Genomic DNA, 23,926 nt, shown 5'->3' with positions numbered 1-23,926 from the left:
GGGGCTGCATAGTTGCGTCATGGGGAATTGACCCCAGGCTTCAGCACCTACCACTTGAGCTAAAGGAGGACTCCTTTAGCTGTGAGGAAGTAGAAGGCTGTTATAGTTGCTGAGGGAAACAGAAGTACTGTGCCAGTGTAATGCATGAATATGCTGTAGTTAAAGAGGTGTAACTATTTAAACAAACAGTGTGTTTCTTTCTTTCAGTTGATGATGGGATAGTTGTTACTTCAGAAGATCATGACTTCTATAGATCATGAATCTACACAGTATCTCAGTTTACTAAAGAAAATATTTTAATTGTTACATTATAAAAGACGTTAAATAGATATAACATGAAATTCTGGCCACAGTGAATTCAATGGCATTAGGGCCAGGAGTTTATCACCAGGTGTATATTTTAATATACAATAGCCATTTTAATTTTTGTCTAGTCCATGACTATATCAGAACTTTTCCCATGAAGCACATTGGTGCCTCTGTCATTCAAACAGAATGAATTAAATTTAATTTCTGATGTTCGTTAGGAATACCATATTGTGAAGAAATCCACCCGCTCACTGAGTGCAGCTCAGGTGGAATCTCCATGGAGACTGGCCCAGCCGTCCATTATTTCCAACATTGTCCTGATGAAAGGACAAGGCAAGGTGAGGATTTTAGCATAGCATCACAAAGGCCTGATCTTCTGGGCCCAACTCCCACTGAACCTCAGCACCTGTGAAAATCATGCTCTGAATGTTTGTTAAAGTAAATCTGTCATGTGCTTGTTTCATTCTATGTGATGATCAGTAATAATAAACACTTAAGAGCCAAGTTTTGAAACCTGAATGCCTAAGTCATGCCTGCAAAATATGAATGAGGCAGAAACGATATCTTCCTATGTCTGTGTGCAGTATCTAGCATGTTGTGGCCCAGATCCTGATTGAGATCGCTGGCCACTATGGAAATATAAATATTAAATAAGAATGAGTGCATGGTTACAGATATGCATGCGAGTATGCAAAACAGGTATTCATTCAGCTAAGTACCTGTTTGCATTCGCAATAGCCCACTTTGCACAAGAAAATCTGTCTGTTTTTATACTGTATCTGCCTAGAACATTGTGATAGCAGAGGTAAGTCAGCCAATCACCACCCTTACTCTGAATGCCTAAAAATTATAGAAAGTCAAGAGTCAGAACCAAGACTGGAATCCAGATTGATTATTTCCCCAGGCATTTCATTAGGCCACAATGCCTCCCATGATCTGTGTGTGCAATATCATGTTTGCATGTACACGAGGTGCTAATATATTTTACAGGGGCATCCTAAAATAAGTTCATCTCATACTTATGATACTAGTGTAACAAGCAGAGTAGTATTTTTAACGGCCATATTTTTCATGAAGTAATAATTCTGAAGGGGTTTGTTTATCTCAATGGTTGTAATTCCCATTGATAGTAATAGGACCAAACCGTCTACAGCATAGGCTGCAATTCCCACTGTCTTTCGTAGATGAAAGGATGCCAACAAAGTAATAGGAGTTACGTGCATTTACAGAGAGGGGAATAGACTCTGGGGGAATGTTTACGTACATGTCTTTAAATATGGAATTCGTTATTTACTTAAGTAAACAAATGTTCACACACACACTCAATTTCTGCTAACATAACAACACTGACCTTATGTCATCTTTTTACATTTCTCTCCTTCCTGAGGAAATACAATATCTGTGTTAGCAGAATAAATTGCAGTTAATCCTGGATATGGGTCTCTTGGTTGGGAATTCCACAATCCATCAGTTTAGGAGGCTGCTGTTATAGTTGGAGAAGTAGAAATGACGAACATAAAACCATAGCACCATGATAACATGAAATAAACTTTTTCTGTATTTAAGGATGACTATGACAACTTTCAGGGTGAGTGATACTATTAGAGTGAGAGTAGATCAGGAGGGGAGAGTGGAGAATAAAATCACAGCATCATTCACCATCAGCTAATTAGATTGTCATGTTTCCTTCCTCTTGGACTATCAAACAGCCTTTATGAGATAAGTGATAACATAGTTGGGTGCCATCAATATATCACTTCTTCCTGTCTCTTTAGGGTCTTGGATTCAGCATTGTGGGAGGCCAGGATTCTGCTCGGGGACGCATGGGGATTTTTGTGAAGACTATCTTCCCAAATGGAGCAGCTGCTGCTGATGGAAGACTTAAAGAAGGTACTAGAAGCTAAAAGCCCATGCTGTTGCACAGGGGTAATTCATAAACTTGTGTGTTTAAAAAAAAAAAATTTAAGCCCCAAATGGCTGAGAACTTAAAAATTGGAGAGTAGCAGACTGCGAATCTGTTTTTTGGTTTTCTGTGGGTGGTTGTGTTGATTTTATGTCTGGGGGTTGTGCTGGGAGAGTTGTGTGGATTTGCACAGGTGGCAAACGAAGGGGGTGTGCTACAGTAAAGGGCAATGTGTTTTGGGGATTATTGGGTATGCTGGTTATGCTGTTGTGTGGGTGGTTGTGCTGGTGGATTTGTGTGGGTGGCAGTTGGGTGCGTGGGTGTGGCAGTTGGGACAAGTAATCCATCATCTGTGAAATCTCCCTCAGACAGCCAATTAAATTGTTGCATGAAAATTAGCTGTAGAGTAAGGATGATGATTGGTTGAATTATCTGTGCTATCACAGTGGTCTAGGACTCTTGGCATGGCATAAAGACGTGCCTTACTGTAGCTGTACACCTCATGGTGTAATTTGTAAAAATCAAAATGGCTGAGAACTTAAACACTTAAGCTAGTGGTGACTCAGTTTGGTGATATTCTAACAAAAGTAGCTCTCAGCCATGCTTGTAGCTGCTTCCACCACTTCACACTGATTCAACAGACATTTTAGGCCTCAGAATGACACACACAGAGTCACATTCCTGGAATCTTATTATATAGATAGTGGGGAGAATCCAATTCTGTGTAAAAGGCCACAGAGCCAAATTAGTTCAACACAGCTGAAAAACTATAGCTGCTCGCCTTACTTGTGCGCCTGGAAACCAATGGAAGGGTATCAGCATGTGAATTCATCTTATCAATCTGTTCAACAGAAAGTTGGTCAGACCACTCAACCTATTGGGTTTTTGTTGTGCTTTAAGAGAACAAAATAAGGGAAGGAATAATCCCCAGGAAGTCTTTCCATGCCTGGGGAAGTGTACAGAGAAATGTACTTCAGAGGGTCGATTTTGGGATCTTGTTGTTTGGTGTTTTTGAGCACCCAAAATGCACAGGACACCTTCATACAACATATGAGAACACCGTCCCTGCCCTGCTGAGCTTACTGTGTAGCTCTGACATGACAAGAATGGTCTAACCAGACACAGGGTTGGAAAGAGGAGAGGAAGGACAAGAAAGACAATAAGATCATGCCGCTAGTTAGTAAAGTATGGACATGGCCTGATTTATTACCACCTTTCCTGCCTTTCAGGTTGGCTGTATAGATTCACGTCGATTAGCCATGGCATTGTGTGTGCTCACATATAGACTGGTTGGTAAAGGTACCAACTGACCGTGGGTTTAAAATGCCGGTTTACATAGCACTGCAAGTGCCGTCTCTTCTGCAGGAAGGCACTCCTATGTAATCTTTGTGCACTGGCCCTGAGAAGCCAATAGTTACCAGATATCCCATAAACCTAACAATCCTCCACTAATCAGAGCTTGGGTATTCAGTTCTGCATTGGATTAGGAAAAGGTGGAGATGATAGTGCTCCGTCTAATTATGCACAGATGTAGGGGTGTGTAAGACTGGAGAAGAGAGGTCTGGATCCTGCTCTCTTTTTCTCCCTCGAAAGAAGTAGCTCAACACAGCTGGTTGAAAGTATTGTGACCCAAAGCCTTGTAGTACTAAGCAAGCAGACATAGCTCTGGGATTTGTTTGGGGTGAAGGTGTCATGGACTCTCAGACACCTCTGTGTGTTTAGCTTGCTTTTCTCTCTGAACACTCTGTGTACTATGTAGAATGCCATTAGTGTTCTGTGTGTGGGCGTACGGCCAGCTTTCTCTGTATGGCCATATGGGTGCCATAACATTATGCTCCACTCTGATTCCCAAACTCCTGGGAAGTCCTAGTATGGGAACGACGTGAAGAGACCGTGGGCCCCTGTTAGACTCCACACTGGGAGTTTCCACTCCAAACATTCTGACTACAATTAAAATCCAGAATATTTTCAATTGGTCTGTTATAATAAAAATTGAAGGTGAAGAATCACGGTTGAAGAATATTCTGTGCTCCACTACTTCAGCACTATATTAACTACAAAGGCCTTACGGCAAATGGAAATAAATAGAAAACAATTAAAAGCTCTTTTTAGCATAATAAATCAAAAACAATGTGGTAGCCCATTGCTTTGCTAATGTCCAGGAGAAGTCGTGTATCTGTCTACTATACTCTATCCAAGTGTAAATGCTGACTTGATTTTTGTATCTGATTGCCAGGGGATGAAATTCTAGAAGTTAATGGAGAATCTTTACAAGGGCTGACCCATCAGGAGGCCATTCAGACGTTTAAGGTAACAGAATTATAGACACAGTAAGAGAGAGAGACTGTATTTCTCATTGGTTAACAGTTTAACACCATGGTTTTATTTTCCGCTGCCACAGTTGACTGTACAGATGATTCACTGGATGATGCGTTATTGTGCGTCAGGTGTCTATGTAGTCTAATAAGTTCTCTTCCTTTTTTAGCAACTCAAGAAAGGTGTAGTGACCCTCACAGTGCGCACGAGACTGCGCAGCCCAAGCCTCACCCCATGTCCAACTCCCACTTTAATGAGCAGATCAAGCTCCCCAAGCTCCAGTGCGAGCGGAGGAACTCCTGCACCTGGCTCTGAAGACGGAGACACTTTCTCCTCGTGTCGCAAAGGCCCAGGACCAAAGGACAGGATCATCATGGATGTGACGCTCAACAAAGGTTAAAGAAAGTTTATTACTGCTCAGCTGGTTAAACTGACTTGGAAAACGGGTGTTATCCATCTGAATGTGTTTTCCGGTGAATTCCTAGTACACAGGCTAATACTTTCATCCTAACACATATTACCACACCAATTTCATCCAGAGGTTCTCAACTTGTTCAGTCTGCAAATCGCAAAATGACTGAAAAATCATCGTGTGACCCATCATATCCAAGAGTCCTTTGTAAAGTTTCCACCTTTTTGATCTGCAACCAACAAAATAAGGTTGAGGCTCTTACGAGGAGAAGGTCCTTGTGCTACTGGGGTGGGGAGGTGGTGGGATGGGTCAGGTGCCGCTGGGGTGAGGGGCTAATCTGTCTGGAGGTTTCTCTGTAGTTACTATTCCTGTAGACGCTAAATGTTCATGTTCCTCTCATAAACCTCCACAGAGCTATCACTTAAGCCGCGCAGTGCACTCAGAATTGTCAGTGTATACCTATCTAGTTAATGCATGGTATTTTCAGTGGTTACGAACCATAGCACATGGGAATTTTCAGTGCAGCATCTAAGGAGCAGTGATGGATGCATCTCAGAAGGTTCAGAGCTTCAGATGAAAACTGAAAAGTCTAGAAAAACGTTCCTGAAAAGCATCCTTTCTTGTGAGATTTCGGATAATTACTGCTTCTGTTAGGGTTGGAGCCCATTAGTGGAGAAGGAGAAAAAGTGAAAATGAATGGGGAAATTAACTGAACCCCAGAAAACATTCTCCTTCCTCAACCGACTTTCTTCAGGCCCTTTCTGTGCCAGACCTTGGTGGCAGGTACTTAAACCAGATAGCAGAATTTAACCAAATGGTAATGGAAGTGAGAAACATGGTTTAAGTAACTTTCTTGTTTAAATATCCTGGAATTCCTCTAGACACACCAATTATATTTTATTATGTACACTACGGTGTTACATCTGGAGACAAAGCAGATGCCACATTATGTTCCTGATGATAGAGGTATTTTACAGAGAGATACTGTAAAGCAATGTGTGGCTGAAATGTGGTCGTGAGTAGTGTTGGTCGTGGGTGAGGTTGAAGTTGATCCTCTCACTCATAGACCTCCTAAAAGCCATTAAGGATAAATATTTTCACTTCTAATTGCAGTATGGTTTTGGTTTCCTGAATGACACCCCAAAGACCAGCTCTGAAACAATGCACTATTCCTGGTTATCAGTGTGATTGGAACATAAACACTCATGTGTCCTGTGTGATTACAATCAAAAGGGGCTAAACAGTTTTTCCTCTTTCTTTGTTTGTTTTTTGCAGAGCCAGGGGTTGGGTTAGGCATTGGTGCCTGTTGTCTCACACTGGAAAATAGCTCTCCAGGGATATACATTCACAGCTTGGCCCCAGGATCGGTGGCTAAAATGGATGGTAGATTAAGGTTAGTTATGAACTGAAAGCAAAAACATGCTGGTGTACTTTTATAACATAATGTTGAAATCGGCCTGAAGACTCATTTTCAGCAATGAGGTCAGTTCTTTAAAAAATCCATTTTAGTTGGGGTTTTTTGATGAGTGACTTAGATGATCACAGCAAAATTAGTAAGAATATGTACGTTAAAAAATTACAAAGGAGTATTTAAAAATACCTAAAAACATTTCAAAGCCTTCTTTGATATGATATGGACAGTTGCAGAGTCCTGGGGCGGCTGTTTTAGTGATTTCAAGAGGCAACACAGCCTAATGATATATGTCCAACCTGGAACCAACAGGAAATGAAACTTAATGTCAAGTGTCAGAGCCAAAATGAATCAGCAGGAGATTTCTGCAGCTCTGTTAAAGTTTAGTCACCTAAAACTTTCTTGAAAAGAGCTGTGGGAATTTTCTGCAGCAGATTGCGTCTCTGGTTGCAGCACCAGATTAAGTGACCGGAAATTATTTTATATTCCACTCTGGGTTTCCTTATTTGGCTTAAGAGCTGTTGGGTGAAAATACAGCAAGGTCCTTCCGGCTTCTATGTCCCTGCCTAGCTGATTCAGCTTGGGTGGAGTGCCCAGGCACACTTATATGCTGTGGAGAATGGCTCTGTGCCAGCCCCATGTAAGTCAATGCAGAAGGCTACAACGGAGATGGGCCAAGGCTGAGGCCACAAGACTCACATTGACATTAATCCTGAGCCCAATATAGATAGGGTGACCATATGTCCTGTTTTTAAAGGGACAGTCCCATTTTTGGGAACTTTTTCTTATATAGGTGCCTATTACCCCCGACCCCCTGTCCCGTTTTTTCACAGTTGCTATTTGGTCACCCTAAATATAGAGGTGTGCAGCAGTACTGCTCAACCGCCCTAGGTCAGGGAGAGGAGGGGAATTTCACCACCTCAGTCTCTCTGCACTCCATTTGCATAGAACCTAAATACTCTTTTTATATGGGTGTAGTGGATTTCACCTATTATGAGGACCTTGAACTAGTAACTTGATCCTGGGATAAGAGGGGAAATAATTTATTGGTTGTAACCCTGACAAAAATGGTCAAAATTATTACCAGAAAAGCAATGTATTTTTTCCAGGAGACAATATTTTAATAGTCGCTTGCTTACCTTTAAACCCAAAATTTCAAAAATTTCTCCAGTTTTAGCGATGTCTGTGTATAACAGCTGCATCATTTATTAGGGTAAGTGGCTGACTATATCCATTCACGCATCCCAGTTTTCTAGCTCACTTTTTGAGATGATTTTTTGTGAGACATCTTGTCTCATCAGCAGTTTTTGATTCCATATGGTAAAGCTGTGAAGGTGGTTTTGATTTTGGTTTCACAAAGCCTCATTAGTCAGATTCTGGCTTTGCAAAACAAGAGAGGGTTTGGATTCAGACCCTACTTATCTGAGCCCCCTCGAACGTACGTGTGTGTGTGTGTGTAAATGATTCCAGATTTAGCCCATTTCTAACTGTTCTGTGGTTGCCTCTTTGTAGATAAAGACTTGTGTCTTTGGATTACTAGGCTATGCCTCTCTAAACATACAGACTGTCAAAGCAGTGAAAAAATTGCACAACGCACACACCAAAATAGATTGTGGACTCTTGAAATGATGTTACGTGACATCAGCTGCCATTTGAATTTGCTTCTGGCGGTTAGACTTTTGGTGAAAACTACATTTCAGTTAATCATCACAATTGATTCAAATTAAAAGGGAAGTTAATTAAAGCCAGTAGATTGTATGAAAATCCCTGTTAAAGAAGATGTTTCTAATAATCATGGAAAATGCAGCAGTAATATCTCTAGATGATTATCCTTCTTTGAATGGTTCCAGATGTCGATACTCCAAGAGCTGTCAAGAATGAAGGAACTGAAATTAACAGTTTACAGTCCTGTCACAGAAGAGGCGTCGTTTGATCAAACTGGGTTCTGTTACCCTAATTTCAAGGGAAAATGGGGTGCCTCTCACCCAATTTCTCTTTAGTTCAAATTTCGAAACAGTTTCATAAACTCATTTGTTTGGAGCCTGTTAAAAAGGTGCTGTGTGTTTAAGTAATTCAGGATGGTGGTAAGGAATAATCTGTCTGCATATAATGTTTGGCTTCTGTGCTCAGAAAACAACAATACCTACAACTGGAGCCAAAAGTTCACTTTCACTCTAGTCTGGTGCAGTCAATTTTATGCACTGATGAAATATACTGTGTTGCACTGACAGTAAGTGCAAAAAAGGAGCATTGGATCTTGCTGGTGGTTGCAATGAAGTCAAAGTAGTATCATCATGCACGTCAAAGGGAGCAAGAGCTGGACCGTTTTTTCCAAATCAAATCTCTTCCAGATATGTGTCTTTGAAAAGTTTGGCCACTGATCAACAGCCCAAATGTTTTATATGAGGCAGATGTGCTAACTGGCTGTATTTGTCTTTCTAGCCGGGGTGACCAGATCCTGGAGGCAGATTCAGTGAGTCTGCGCCATGCAGCACTAAGTGAAGCCTATGCCATTCTGAGTGAATGTGGTCCGGGTCCAGTTAGCCTTATCATTAGTCGTCATCCCAATCCCAAGGTGAGGAGAAGACAGTTTCGTATAGTTGCACATTGCTTTCCTTTGTTCTTGCAATCTGGGTGTGAATGTTTGAGATGTGGTGAATGGAGAACATTGTATTTTCTCTCCAGGTAATTTCATGGACTGTGTAACACAGGAGGTCAGTCCAGATGATTGTGATGGTCCCTTCTTATCTATGAATCCATAGTTGTGTTGGAACTTTCTTGCAGCATTGGCACTATCCACCAGTTGTGGCTTTAACTGAGCAGACGTATTTTTCTGTGAGATATTCCAATTGTCATGCTCACTGATTTGTTCACAGTTGGACTAAGTGACAAACCTATGAATTTGAAGCTGACAACATAAATACTGTACATATCACCTTCATTGTTACAGTCACTTTGGGTGGAATTGAATTTGAACAGTAGCTGCCAGGGATAAATATCAGCAGATTGAGTCAATAAACTATAATAAAATAATGAATACAGCACCTTTTAAAAATGTTAACCTGTCCAAACATCGAAGTTTTCCTGTAGAAGAAATGAATCCATGATGTCTTGCTTCTGCAGAATCTGTGCCAGGGGAATTTTAAAATGTCTGCATTTATAAAGTGTATAATTATTTTCAAGCAAATTACTTCTTTTATTGGTGATGAAAGATAAGCGATTCCTTCATCCAAGCAGTATGGAATAATAACTTGTTTCATTTTACCATCCAAAGAATTTCATGGGCATATAAAACCTTGTAGGCTGTACAGGAATGTAGTTGGGAAAATATTTGTTTTAGGGAGATGAGGAAAGCTTTGACTTTTGAATTCCTAAATACAAATGGAAACCTGTTTATAAGGCACAAGTGCTCTGAATTCTAATTTGCCCTATTGACCAGAATGATTTGGCATATCCTGGAGGTAACAATATGTAGCTTGAGGAAAAACTTGTAATGTAGAGGCCACAGGTGGTATTTATTTTCTGGCAATTCAGATGTACCGATGATAGGCACTAGTGGGCTTCCATACAAGGCTATTCCGTGATCACTGCCAGGGCTTCTGATAACTGAAGGAGAGGCAGTTCATCTATTGCATAGAGCAGCAGTTCTCAAACTGAGGTCCTGGGAACCCAGGGAGTCCTTAGAGATTGCATGGGGGGGGCCTCAAAATGCCAACAATCACATCAATGATAGATAGACTCTGCAGTAAGAAGCAGGCACATCCATCTCACTGACATCTGTAAGTACTCGGATGCTCTTTTCCTTAAAGCATTACTAACAGTACATGTTTATATGAAGTACACATATACCTTTATCCATCAGTTTCTCAGTTCGGGGTCCATGATTAACATTAACGTGAAAAGGAGTCTGTTGACAAAAAAATGTTTGAGACCCTCTGGGGTAGAGCAAGGGACAGGGAGCCAGAATTGGGCCCAAAATGTAAGACCAGCAGAACAAGTCTATGTATTGTGTTGGACAGTGTTATAGTTCGTTGATTGCAGTATTATAAGGCACTTTTTACCATGAGACTGTGGACACCTTGAAACAATTATCCAAGGAGTGCAAACTCTCCTCTCTGCCCTATCCTCATTCATCTAAATTGAGTGTTGACTCAAGAGCATAATGCTGCCCTTTCAACTGCTCATTGGTTGCTGATCACTTCAGAAGCTGGGGTTGGAATGATTCTTACATGGTGGTGGGGATTGGGAAATATAGTGCGAAGAAAGACAGACCCAGGTTGGGCACCCAGGTTCACTAGTGACACTTAAAAATATAGGCCTCAATGAGGACCATATTCTACTCTAGATCTTTTCACTCTCCTTCAATTAATATCACTGGGGATCTGCTGTGCCTAGAGGGCATATATGTAGCTGTGAATTTATACCCCAGACCACATATGCTAATTAATAATTGCATTTGTCCCTCTGCACAGAATAAGTTTGACACTCCTGATGTAGACAGAACTGAAAAAAGAGATCTTTCTGGAGTTGGTATTTTGTTTTTTCTTCTCATTGCACAAAAAAGGCATCCTACATAACATAAGGACAGCCATGCTGGGTCAGACCAATGGTCCATCCAGCCCAGTATCCTGTCTTCCGACAGCGGGCAATGCCAGGTGCTTCAGAGGGAATGAACAGAACAGGCAATCAATTGAGTGATCCATCCCATTGTCCATTCCCAGGTTCTGGAAAAATGTTGGACCTTCTTGGACCTCACATATACCGTAAACTCTATGATGAGACAATAGCACAGAACTCTCAGTTTGGTGTGGGGAAGGGGCTATGGCATCTTCACGCCATCTTTGTACCCCCTAAATCCTGGTTGTTCCACGATCTGCAGTATTATTTAGACCACTGTTTAAGTGACAGAATCCTGTCCCTGGCTGCCTGTGGTCACAGTGCTGCCCAGAATCTCCTCAGTCCTGCGGCCTCATATAGTCCCCCTCACACTCCTCATGCTGGGCTTGCCTTTGGATGTCTTCCTCAGCTCCCGCCCCATGGAATCCTCCCCGGCTGGATCCGGGGCTTTTAAGGCCTCTTTATACCACTTGAGACCTTTTACAGAAAAAATGGCAGGAGTGTGGGTAAGGCTCTTGGTTAATATTCCTCAGCTGCAGTGCCATCCCACGGTCTGAAAACAAAGATATTTTTGTTAAGGTTCATGTTGTTTCATACATTTTTTATGTTTAATCCCCCACTTCATCACACAAAAGCTCCACAGAAAGTTTTGTTACTGAATATACAAGCTTCAGTATTTTTATGTATTTCCAAGAGAAATACCACAAAGGTTTTCTTTCTTCTGTTATTGTTAGTGGATGTGGCATTTAAATTATGTTTAAACTGCTGAGTTTGCTTAGGGATAATTCAGTTCCTCTTAGTTCAAAGCGGTTCAGCTTTCTGACCTGTCTCTGTGCCGAGTTATAATTCATGTAAAGTTGAGTGAATTGAAATCACGTTGGGGCATATCTCAAACCAGAAACCTGGGTTGTTATGTATTCCTGCTCCCCAGCAGCTCCAGTTCTAAGACTACATATAATGTCTTCTAGAAATTTCTGAGGGTGGGTATGTTAGAATAATCCAGATATTTCAAATGCAACATGTCACTGCAGTGTATTTTTATATGCGGAAAATATTACAGTTACCAATTACCGATTTATTTATTTGGTAAGGGGGGGGGGATTAAGAGAAAAGTCAGCTAGTATTTCAGGAAGTCTGGCTTTTTCATACTTTTTAATTTAACATGTCTTTTACTGATGGAATATTTTAGACAAATGGCTGAATATTTTAAAAAATTAATATTTTCATATACATTTCTCTAGAGTATGAAGGTAGCGAGCTACTTGGATAAAATGCATGGCATGATAATGTTGTTCGCTTTATTTATGCAAGCCTGATGCAACTTTTTTATTTAACATTTGTGCATTTAGTGTGACACTTTGACATCTTTGACTTTGTAATAGGCTGGCCATGTTTTCCTCATACCCCTTCTAAAGAGACCAGCTCAGGGTCACAGAGGAAGTCTGATTCAGAGCTAGGACCAAAACTTGGGAGCTCTTCACATTCCTTTGCGCAGACCTCTAAAACAACAGTAAATCTTGACTGAATATTTGTGATGATCAGTGCTCAGACTCTGATCTTAGCTGCTTTTGTTCTACAGCAAACTCACATCATCTCTTTTCTACTAAAATTAGGTTTCTGAACAGGAGATGGATGAAGCAATAGCGTGCACCACTCATCGAGAGAGCAAGGATGCCTATCCCCCTCATGTCACAGGTAGCAACATGTTCTTTTTCTATGTTGTGTCAATCTGTCCATTATTTTTCATACACGGCAACATTTACTGGAGTGCTATTGGGATCTTTGCAGTCATAAATATTTAAAACTCCTATTGAGAAACGTTCCACTCTTTCCACAGTACTATGTTAATTAAAAAACGTTATGTATTTCAGTCATAGCTGCCACACAGCCCGCATCCTTAGCACTGTGTATCTGTTTTAGATATCTCTGAGGCACCAATCACCGTAACGTCAGAGTGTGAGGAGGTTACTACTCCATCCTGATCTAATGATCAGGACAGAGCATTGCATTCTGGGATTGGGAGGCTGCCCAAGTCACACCTCCATGTTCAAGAAAAGAGCAGCTACAATCTAGTTCATTTTTAACAAATTAGATATGGCCATCAGGTTGCTGGCAAATTTTCAATGTGGCCCCTCAGTTGGAATGTCCCATCTGTGTTTGAACATGGCATTAGCCATTTCTAAAATCCTACAGATGAAAGTGAACTTGTAGGAAAACATAGAACTCTAATTACATTATTCCTTAATAGAAGACGAAGAGAATATTCCCCTTTCTGCTTCAAATTGGAAGAATGACTAACTAGCTGGTTTTCAGACAAAAATGTTAGTATTTTTTTAATCAAGCTTATTTACACCAAAATGATTTTCTATGAACAGAGATACAGCCATTTTGGAGCAGACCTTTCCCAGTGACCTCCACCCTCCCTCTCCTAGTGTATGGCTGGAAGCAGGAGGGATGGTATCATGCTTTAATGCGGCTTGTGTAGTCACGGCACAGCGCTGGGGGAGAGTACTCTCCCAGTGCTCTAAAAAACCCACCTCCACAAGGGGCATAGCTCCCAGCACTCTAAAAAAATCACCTCCATGAGGGGCGCAGCTCCCAGCGCTGGGGCACTGTCTACACTGGTGCTTGTTGGCACTGAAACTTGCTGCGCTCCGGGAGGTGGTTTTTTACACCCCTGAGTGAGCAAGTTGCAGCACTGTACAGTGCCAGTGTAGACAAGCCCTAAGTAACTAAGTAGCAGCTTATCTGGGGGATGGAGAGATATATCAGAGACTTGTTAAGTAAAATAAAACTTGTTTTTAAAAGGACTCAGATAATATGGTGATGAGCACTGTATAAATATCTAGACAGACCAGTGCTCTGCTTGCTTGGGTACATATTCTGTAGCTTTAATTTTTGGTCTCTAATTGAATCATGTTTAACAGGGATTCTTCAGAAAAGTCCATCCCCTAGTGTGAAAGCCAAACAAGGAGAGGCCTCATCGCCCCTGAGCTGGACAATGAAACGATTCCTGGAGCCAGCAAGTCGGGTAAACAAATTAAAATACAACACAAAGAGATGACTTTTTAGGATAAGCTTTTACCAAAGAATCGGATTGCTCAGAACAAAAGATCTACGCTTCTTCCATGTCACACCTGTGTCATGCTAAGACGTTCCATTAGTTAAGCCATATTCTTGGGACACAGGGACTGTCAGCAATAGAAAACTCTCCTTTAGGTCTACTCTGCAGGCAGCTTCTAGAAGCGACCTGTAGTGGGGCTGGCCTGGAAGGCTGTCCCCTGAATGGGACCACAGTCACTTATCAGAATCCCACTTGTTTGTCATGTGCTGTGGTTTAATTTCAGTCTTGTAAAAAGTGAGCTCTGCTCAATGGTGTATTCATATTGGCACTGAGATGGTGAGTAGGTCGTGGTCCTTGGAACATGGAATCTGCTAATACAGAAACCATTTACTCAGTTATTTATGTTGTAATAGTGGTGGAAATTTTTTTTTCTGGAAAGGCCAAGTAGGAAATACAGTCAGTCCCAGGGAAGGAGTACAAGTACCTGTAGTCTTTCAATAAGGGAGGGACTTAAAGGGAATCATAAAGGTGAATGGTTTAACGCCTGATTGCTGTGCTGCATACCCACCTCTACAAACTGAGGGTGTCTGAAAATCAGGTTACTTTTGGTGATGAAATATGGTTTCAGGTGCCTAACTTCAGCCACCTAAGGCCTGGTCTACACTGTGTGTGGGGGGGCGGGAATCTATCTAAGTTATGCAACTTCAGCTACGTGAATAACGTAGCTGAAGTCGACGTACTTAGATCTACTCACCACAGTGTCTTCACTGCGGTGAGTCGACAGCTGGGTGCTCTGCCGTCGACTCCATCTGCGTCTCTCGCGCCGGTGGAGTACCGGAGTTGATGGGAGAGCACTCGGTGGTCGATTTATCGTGTCTAGACTAGATGCAATAAATCGACCCCCACTGGATCGATCACTGCCCGTCAATCCTGCAGGTAATGTAGACAAACCCTAAGTTTGAAAATGTTAGCCTTAATTTCACTGTGGCTCAGTGCCCCTGTTTGTAGAATTGGGATATTAAGCTTTACTGTAGTTACCAATGTGTTATGAGGCTGAAGTTAGTGACGTTTAGATAGTATACACACTAGGTGCTATTAACATAAATGACCACCAGTCACCAGTTTTATTTACTTATTTTCCTTTCAGCAGGGATCTGTCAGTTCTGAAACAGAGCTTTCCCAGTACTTCTCACAAGATGGGCCAAGTCAGGTGTCATTTTCTGACACACAAGTAACGGTCTCCAGTGATGAAGAGCAGCTCCGTCAAAAAAGTGGAAACAGCTCTTTGGATGACAGCTCTCTTCCTCCCAGCAATCTAAGTAAGCCACAGAAATCGAAAGAAATGGCAAGATATATGTGGGGTAGTCATTGCATGTGTTGGGTCAGGAATGCCACATTTTGGGTAGAAATGTCAGCTAGTCCAGTGCGAGCCAACAGGTTGTAATGTGATGCTTCAGAAAATGAAAGAAGGAATCTAAATACAATGTGCATAGATTGCAACTCTGACTAGTTGACTAGAGAATAAATTTATATTATTGGTTTGGCTGACCAAATCTAAGTTATCATTGCAAGTTAATCAAGCCACTCGTGATTATCTGATTGATTACATTTAAATCAGACCAGTCTTAAATATCTCAGATACATGAAACTTTGTCTTTACACCAGAATATATGGTGCTGCCATAATATATTTTGCACATGTTGTGAGATCTTTCTCCTTTCTATGGTCTACCTGGAACAATCTTGTTTCTCTTCCATATTGAGTCTCCATCTCAATTCAAGAATCACATAGGCAAGGGAGAGCAGATATATTTCTATACTTCTCAGATAGTCTCTGCCTTTCCCAATATTTCTCTCTGAAATTTCATTATTTAATTCAACAAAGCAATTTTGAATATGGTTTGTGTGAAAGAGACTGCACAAAATAAGCTTGTATTATATTATATCCGTATGAGTATATATTACGTATTTAGTTTTTGATAAGAAGGATATGACTAGGAAGTCTTAGATCACCCAGCCTTTAGAATGAAACAGATTGGGTGCTTGTGTTTTGTCTGAGTGTCTTTTTCTCTCTCTCACTGTGAATCGATTAGGTCAACTCTGTACCTAGATTAAAGCAGAATTACAGGGATTTTCCACTGTTTGAACTTAAAAAATAAATGTGTGTGTGCTCCCTTTTCTTCTTGTGGGCACAGTCCTGGTTCAGAAGCAGAATGAGAATAAAACCAGATGTGTAATGAACAGGAAGCACCCATAAATCACAAGACCATCTTTCATTTCTAGTGCTTTTGTACCGTAGGTATGTTTTAGAGTGGAGGACATGGAAACACAGCTCAGGCTTTCTACGCAGACACAGCGAAAATCCTCTGTTGCAAACAAGCGTGTCTCTTTTAAAGTGGCTGCAGTAGAATGCTCAGCATAAAACTAGTCCAATAAGCGCAATTAAAAATGTAATAAATTCTTTTCTAGCTGCTAAAGAAGCAGGAACAACCAAAGTGGACAATCTTGCTTCACCAACCAGTGGAAAGTCACCTGGTCTTTTCAACAAGCACGTGGAATCTGCCCGACAGGGGAGCCTTAATGGTAGTCCCAAGTCTGTCCGCAGCCCACTGCTGAGGCAGAGAAGAGTTGTTTTCTATGATGGCGATGTTAGCGATGAGGATGATTTTGTCAAGCAAGAAGAGGTCCACTTCCAAAGGAGCCAGGGGGACAAGAGCCAGAAAAATGCCAAGGAAGACTCTGGCATGGTCATCACAACCTCTTTCGTTGAAGTTGATGATGAAGGCCAGGATGGTGAATTGTCTCGACACCCTGGCAGTAAGGCAGCTATCCCTGTGTTCAGCAACTCCTCGGTGACTGAGGAGAGTGCCCTGGAGCAAATGGTGGATTTGTCCTTCTTTCAAATCAAAGCACTTGATTACTCAGGTATGCCTGAGATTCATCCTACTAATGTGGGAGTGAAGGAGCTCCGAGAGGCACAGCTTGAATCTATGAGATCCCCTAAACTGGAGCACAAAGCCGTTACAAGAGTAAAAAGCATGATGAGCACTGAGTGCCGCAATCTCCCAAGGCAGAAGATGGAGGAGCACGGTTCCTGTCATAAGCCTGTTGCCAGGACACTTCCACACAGCAAAAAGACTGAAGGACCCGACATCCCCAGGCAGAGCAATGCTGAAACAGTTAATCTGCTGCGGAATGAAGATGAATCATTTGGCCTGGATTTGGAGATCCAGGCCACTCCCGTAAGAGTTGTGATAACAGGTTTACGTTCAGGCGGAGCAGCTGAAAGGGTAACATTTTAAAAATATGAGTCACTTTGTGGATGTTTACTCATGGGTTTCTCTTTCTGGAGATTAATATTTGATAAGTGAGCTTTTATACAAGCACGCAAATGAGAGATTTACCTCCACTGGAAAAAAAATGTCTTATTCCTTATCTTTCTAATATGCCATTAAACTACATGTTTTAGAGACAGTCATGCCCCATCTGATTTAAGCTTGAAATAGTCAACCAGCAAAAACGTACCAAAATGAAATAATCCATATTAGTAATTATTGTTTTAGGGCTCACTACAATTTTTCTACTTTGCCAGAAACAAAAGAAGGTTTATGTAAGGAAGAGAAGTGATTTAGAAACATAAAGTATTAATGATAAAATGTACATTGCTTATTAATAGGCAAGATTTATATTGCAATTTAGGGTGTAACCATTCTCTCCTGTTATTTTTTAATTTATTTTATTGTCTACTCTGCACTCTATCTGTGCTTGTTACAGTGGGGATAATTGCTTGACATGTATACAGAATACTGACCTTAGGCAAATTGTTCAACAGTACAAAGAATTTTTGTGTGAACAAAGTGTGACGTGGTATTCTTCGCTGATTTAGTGAATCTTTACTGTTGTGAGGGAGTATGGCATAGTGGTTTGAACAGGGGTCTGAGAGTCATGATCCTTGGGTCCCTATTCCTATCTTAACCACTGATTCATTGTGTAACCTTGGGAAATATTTTTATCCTATGCCTTAAGGGCCTGATACCTGCTCCTTTTTAAGGCAGTGAAAAGATTTAAATTGGTTTAATGGGAGTTGAGTAGGGTCCCAAGTTCCTGGTCAAATGCGAGGAGGTGATAACTAAGAGGCAGCACTGCTTTGGGAGATCCTAGAGAAACTATGGTTCATTCAGCCAGAATACCTCTCTAGAGGAAAGGCTTCAGAGTAGCAGCCGTATTAGTCTGTATCAGCAAAAAGAACGAGGAGTACTTGTGGCACCTTAGAGACTAACAAATTTATTTGAGCATACGCTTTCATGGGCTAAACCTCACTTCATCGGATGCATGCAGTGGAAAATACAGTAGGAAGATATATATATACACAGAGAACGTGAAAAAATGGGTGTTGCCATACCCACTATAACGAGAGTGATCAGTTAAGGTGAGCTATTATCAGCAGGAGAAAAAAAAACCTTTTGTAGTGATAATCAGGATGGCCCATTTCCAACAGTTGACAAGAAGGTGTGAGTAACAGTAGGGGGAAAAATAAGTATGGGGAAATAATAGTTTATTATTAAATAATAATAATTAATAAATGGACACAAATCAGACGTCAAGAATTATAACATTCAAAAACCAGTCGGAGAACAGTTCAGTCTCCCATGTCACTCGATTACAGACCTCAAAGTGGCAATACTACAGCAAAAAAACTTCAAAAACAGACTCCAACAAGAAATTGCTGAATTGGAATTAACAAATTTATTGAAGAATAAGCTTTCGTGGGCTACAGCCCACTTCATCAGATGCATAAAATGGAACATCTAGTAAGAAGGTATTTATACATACAGAGAACATGAAAAGGTGGAAGTTGCCATACCAACTCTAAAAGGCTAATTAATTAAGATGCGCTATTATCAGCAGGAGAAAAAAAACTTTTGTAGTGATAATCAAGATGGCCTATTTCAGACAGTTGACAAGAAGGTGTGAGGATACTTAACATGGAGAAATAGATTCAATTGTGTAATGACCCAGCCACTGCCAGTCTCTATTCAAGCCCAAGTTAATGGTATCTAGTTTGCAAATTAATTCTAGTTCAGCAGTTTCTTGTTGGAGTCTGTTCTTGAAGCTTTTCTGTTGCAAAATTGCCACCTTCAAGTCTGTTATTGAGTGACCAGAGAGGTTGAAGTGTTCTCCTACTGGTTTTTGAATGTTATGATTCCTGATGTCAGATTTGTGTCCATTTATTTTTTTGCGTAGAGACTGTCAGGTTTGGCCAATGTACATGGCAGACGGGCATTGCTGGCACATGATGGCATATATCACATTGGTAGATGTGCAGGTGAACAAGCCCCTGATGGTGTGGCTGATGTGGTTAGGTCCTATGATGGTGTCACTTGAATAGATATGTGGACAGAGTTGTCATCAGGCTTTGTTGCAAGGATCGGTTCCTGTCTGAAATGGGCCATCTTGATTATCACTACAAAAGTTTTTTTTCTCCTGCTGATAATAGTTCATCTTAATTAATTAGCCTCTTAGAGTTGGTATGGCAACTTCCACCTTTTCATGTTCTCTGTATGTGTATATATATCTTCTTACTATGTGTTCCATTCTATGCATCTGATGAAGTGTTTTTTTTCTCCTGCTGATAATAGCTCACCTTAACTGATCACTCTCGTTATAGTGGGTATGGCAACACCCATTTTTTCATGTTCTCTGTGTATATATATATCTTTCTACTGTATTTTCCACTGCATGCATCCGATGAAGTGAGGTTTAGCCCATGAAAGCGTATGCTCAAATAAATTTGTTAGTCTCTAAGGTGCCACTTTCCTCGTTCTCTAGAGGAAAGTGACCATGGCCTCTTCCTCATACCGGCCTCTATGGGAGCCAAGCAACACCTCCAGTATCTTCACTGAGAGGTACGTGGTCTCTGTGCAGAGTCACAAAGACTGGAAGGTTCCTTCTGTCATCAGATCCCCCGCTTGGTAAACACAGAGAGTGAGCGACATTCTGTTCCTCACTTTACTTGTCTGTAAACTAAATATATCCAGTGTTCTGCCTTCTGTAACCACTATAAACTGGGAGCATTGCTTGTAAAACATTTATTCTTGTACTGCAAGCTATGCCCTCTGCTTCTGTGATATTTACATTCATTTATCTCTGTAACCGTATTAGGGATCTATGGGAAAGCTGACAGTAGGAGATGAGATTTTATCCATCAACAGTACCCCAGTCAGTGGAATGACATCCCAGGAAATCTGTCTGTTCATACAGAATCTCCCCAGGTCTGTAACACTAGAGGTGCAAAAGGCAGTATCAGGTGAGAGCATTTTTTTACTCTTATACTGTTGGTTTGGAATACGTAAGTGGGAAAAGCTTGATCAGGTGTTTTGCTGACCTGGCAACTGAGATAATTCAGAAAAAGTGGTGTGTGTGAGTGTGTATTGATGTTGATGATAAAGTATTTCATTACGGAGCCAGATTTTCAGTCATTTATAACAAGTCATCATGAAGTGCTGTTTCATCATCCTGACCTGAAGGTTTAAAGCTCACTTTTAAAATAATAGCTCCAGAATATTTGACAAAAAGTATCAGAGTATTTAGCGCTTTTAACCATCTAATGCAAGTTAATCCATCAGGGAATTTAATTATGGAAGTATTAGGGTCAAGCATGACAATCAAATTTGCAGTCAATGTCTTGTTGATAAATGACAAGTTAATTTGACTATGCATAAGATACATAATTGTGTATAATAATTTAAATACTCTGATCCTTTTAGTCGAATCTGTCTCTTAAAATGTGAAGTTTAAGTTGTATTTTGGGATCAGATAGTAAAATAATGAAATCCAGGCTCTTTCTCGGTAAATCAGAAAGTTCTACTGCTCAGAAAGAAAGTGTAAAAACAGACGTGTACTGCTTGAATCTTGTTGAAATGGCTATTTGCATTTTTGTTGTAAAGAGTTGTTTCTAGTTTAGGTGGAAATGTTGATACCTAGTTCTTCCCACTAAGAAGATTTATGTTTATCCTGCAGTATGTTTGTATCTACAGTTTTTAAAAGAATAATGTAGTGTGGCAAACAGTGTTTGAAAAAAACGGTACATGTTGCACATTCAGGAGCAGCACTACATTTTGCTCTATCTTAGCTGAAATACACTCTTATTTGTTCAACTGTTAATACTTAGAGGTCTAACTAGCTTCCAAATGAGTGATGCTTAGACACCATTTGTTTTTTAAGGGCTTTCTGGCAGGCCAGGGAGTCCCATTCCTAAATCCCTAGGTTAGCCCAAGCATTGAAGAGGCTTGTGGTAGCAGGGATATGGGCAGGTTGGCGCTTTTCCCAAGAGCATGCTTCCCTTTCATAGATTCATAGACATTTAGGTCAGAAGGGACCATTATGATCATCTAGTCTGACCTCCTGCACAACGCAGACCACAGAATTTCACCCACCCACTCCTGCAAAAAACCTCTCACCTATGTCTCAACTATTGAAGTCCTCAAATCGTGGTTTAAAGACTTCAAGGAGCAGAGAATCCTCCAGCAAGTGACCCGTGTCCCATGCTACAGAGGAAGGCGAAAAACCTCCAGGGCCTCTTCCAATCTGCCCTGGAGGAAAATTCCTTCCCGACCCCAAATATGGCGATCAGCTGAACCCTGAGCATATGGGCAAGATTCACCAGCCAGATACTACAGAAAATTCTTTCCTGAGTAACTCAGATCCCACCCCGTCTAACATACCATCACAGGCCATTGGGCCTATTTACCATGAATATTTAATTACCAAAACCATGTTATCCCATCATACCATCTCCTCCATAAACTTATCGAGTTTAATCTTGAAGCCAGATAGATCTTTTGCCCCCACTGCTTCCCTTGGAAGGCTATTCCAAAACTTCACGCCTCTGATGGTTAGAAACCTTCGTCTAATTTCAAGTCTAAACTTCCTGGTGGCCAGTTTATATCCATTTGTTCTTTTGTCCACATTGGTACTGAGCTTAAATAATTCCTCTCCCTCTCCGGTATTTATCCCTCTGATATATTTATAGAGAGCAATCATATCTCCCCTCAACCTTCTTTTAGTTAGGCTAAACAAGCCAAGCTCCTTGAGTCTCCTTTCATAAGACAAGTTTTCCATTCCTCGGATCATCCTAGTAGCCCTTCTCTGTACCTGTTCCAGTTTGAATTCATCCTTCTTAAACATGGGAGACCAGAACTGCACACAGTATTCCAGGTGAGGTCTCACCAGTGCCTTCTATAATGGTACTAAAACCTCCTTATCCCTACTGTAAATACCTCTCCTGATGCATCCCAAGACCGCATTACCTTTTTGCACGGCCATATCACATTGGCGGCTCATAGTCATCCTATGATCAACCAATACTCCAAGGTCCTTCTCCTCCTCCGTTACTTCTAATTGGTGCATCCCCAGCTTATAACTAAAATTCTTGTTATTAATCCCTAAATGCATGATCCTACACTTCTCACTATTAAATTTCATCCTATTACTATTACTCCAGTTTACAAGGTCATCCAGATCCTCCTGTAGGATATCCCTGTCGTTCTCTAAATTGGCAATACCTCCCAGCTTTGTATCATCCACAAACTTTATTAGCACACTCTCACTTTTTGTGCCGAGGTCAGTAATAAAAGGATTAAATAAGATTGGTCCCAAAACCGATCCTTGAGGAACTCCACTGGTAACCTCCCTCCAGCCTGACAGTTTACCTTTCAGTAGGACCCGTTGTAGTCTCCCCTTTAACCAATTCCTTATCCACCTTTCAATTTTCCTATTGATCCCCATCTTTTCCAATTTAACTAATAATTCCCCTTGTGGCACTGTATCAAACACCTTACTGAAATCTAGGTAAATTAGTTCCACTGCGTTTCCTTTGTCTAAAAAATCTGTTACTTTCTCAAAGAAGAAGATCAGGTTGGTTTGCCACGATCTACCTTTTATAAAACCATGTTGTATTTTGTCCCATTTACCATTGACTTCAATGTTCTTAACTACCTTCTCCTTCAAAATTTTTTCCAAGACCTTGCATTCTACAGATGTCAAACTAACAAGCCTATAGTTACCCGGATCACTTTTTTTCCCTTTCTTAAAAATAGGAACTATGTTAGCAATTCTCCAGTCAGACGGTACAACCCCTGAGTTTACAGATTCATTACAAATTCTTGCTAATGGGCTTGCAATTTCATGTGCCAATTCCTTTAATATTCTTGGATGAAGATTATCTGGGCCCCCCGCTTTAGTCCCATTAAGCTGTTTGAGTTTCGCTTCTACCTCAGATATGGTAATATCTACCTCCATATCCTCATTCCCATTTGTCATGCTACCATTATCCCTAAGATCCTCTTTAGTCTTATTAAAGACTGAGGCAAAGTATTTGTTTAGATATTGGGCCATGCCTAGATTATCCTTGACCTCCACTCCATCCTCAGTGTTTAGCGGTCCCACTTCTTCTTTCTTTGTTTTCTTCTTATTTATATGGCTATAGAACCTTTTACTATTGGTTTTAATTCCCTTTGCAAGGTCCAACTCTACTTGACTTTTAGCCTGTCTCACTTTATCCCGACATGTTCTGACCTCAATAAGGTAGCTTTCCTTGCTGATCCCTCCCTTCTTCCACTCCCTATATGCTTTCTGCTTTTTCTTAATCACCTCTCTGAGATGCTTGCTCATCCAGCTTGGTCTACAATTCCTGCCTATGAATTTTTTCCCCTTTCTTGGGATGCAGGCTTCCGATAGCTTCTGCAGCTTTGATTTAAAATAATCCCAGGCCTCCTCTACCTTTTAGATCCATAAATTCTTCAGTCCAATCCACTTCCCTAACTAATTTCCTTAATTTTTGAAAGTCAGCCCTTTTGAAATCAAAAACCCTAGTTGCAGATTTATTTTTGTTAAT

At 40.9% G+C, this 23,926-nt stretch overlaps 1 protein-coding gene across 1 annotated transcript in view; it reads left to right on the top strand.

Moving 5' to 3' along the window:
• Nucleotides 1-23,926, top strand: part of PDZD2 (PDZ domain containing 2) — a 311,312-nt gene that overhangs the window by 260,816 nt on the left and 26,570 nt on the right. Inside the window, exons 10-20 of the mRNA XM_074952415.1 lie at nucleotides 528-647; nucleotides 2,085-2,199; nucleotides 4,449-4,522; nucleotides 4,698-4,923; nucleotides 6,216-6,333; nucleotides 8,794-8,926; nucleotides 12,582-12,663; nucleotides 13,896-13,999; nucleotides 15,180-15,351; nucleotides 16,501-17,321; nucleotides 20,194-20,338. Coding sequence (XP_074808516.1) covers nucleotides 528-647; nucleotides 2,085-2,199; nucleotides 4,449-4,522; nucleotides 4,698-4,923; nucleotides 6,216-6,333; nucleotides 8,794-8,926; nucleotides 12,582-12,663; nucleotides 13,896-13,999; nucleotides 15,180-15,351; nucleotides 16,501-17,321; nucleotides 20,194-20,338 — 2,110 coding nt within the window. The remainder of the gene's footprint in view (nucleotides 1-527; nucleotides 648-2,084; nucleotides 2,200-4,448; nucleotides 4,523-4,697; nucleotides 4,924-6,215; nucleotides 6,334-8,793; nucleotides 8,927-12,581; nucleotides 12,664-13,895; nucleotides 14,000-15,179; nucleotides 15,352-16,500; nucleotides 17,322-20,193; nucleotides 20,339-23,926) is intronic.

The sequence above is a fragment of the Natator depressus genome, chromosome 5 (assembly GCF_965152275.1).
Source record: "Natator depressus isolate rNatDep1 chromosome 5, rNatDep2.hap1, whole genome shotgun sequence".
Taxonomy (NCBI): domain Eukaryota; kingdom Metazoa; phylum Chordata; order Testudines; family Cheloniidae; genus Natator; species Natator depressus.
The sequence above is the reverse complement of the archived record's forward strand: the minus strand, read 5'-3'. Positions and strand labels throughout refer to the sequence as shown.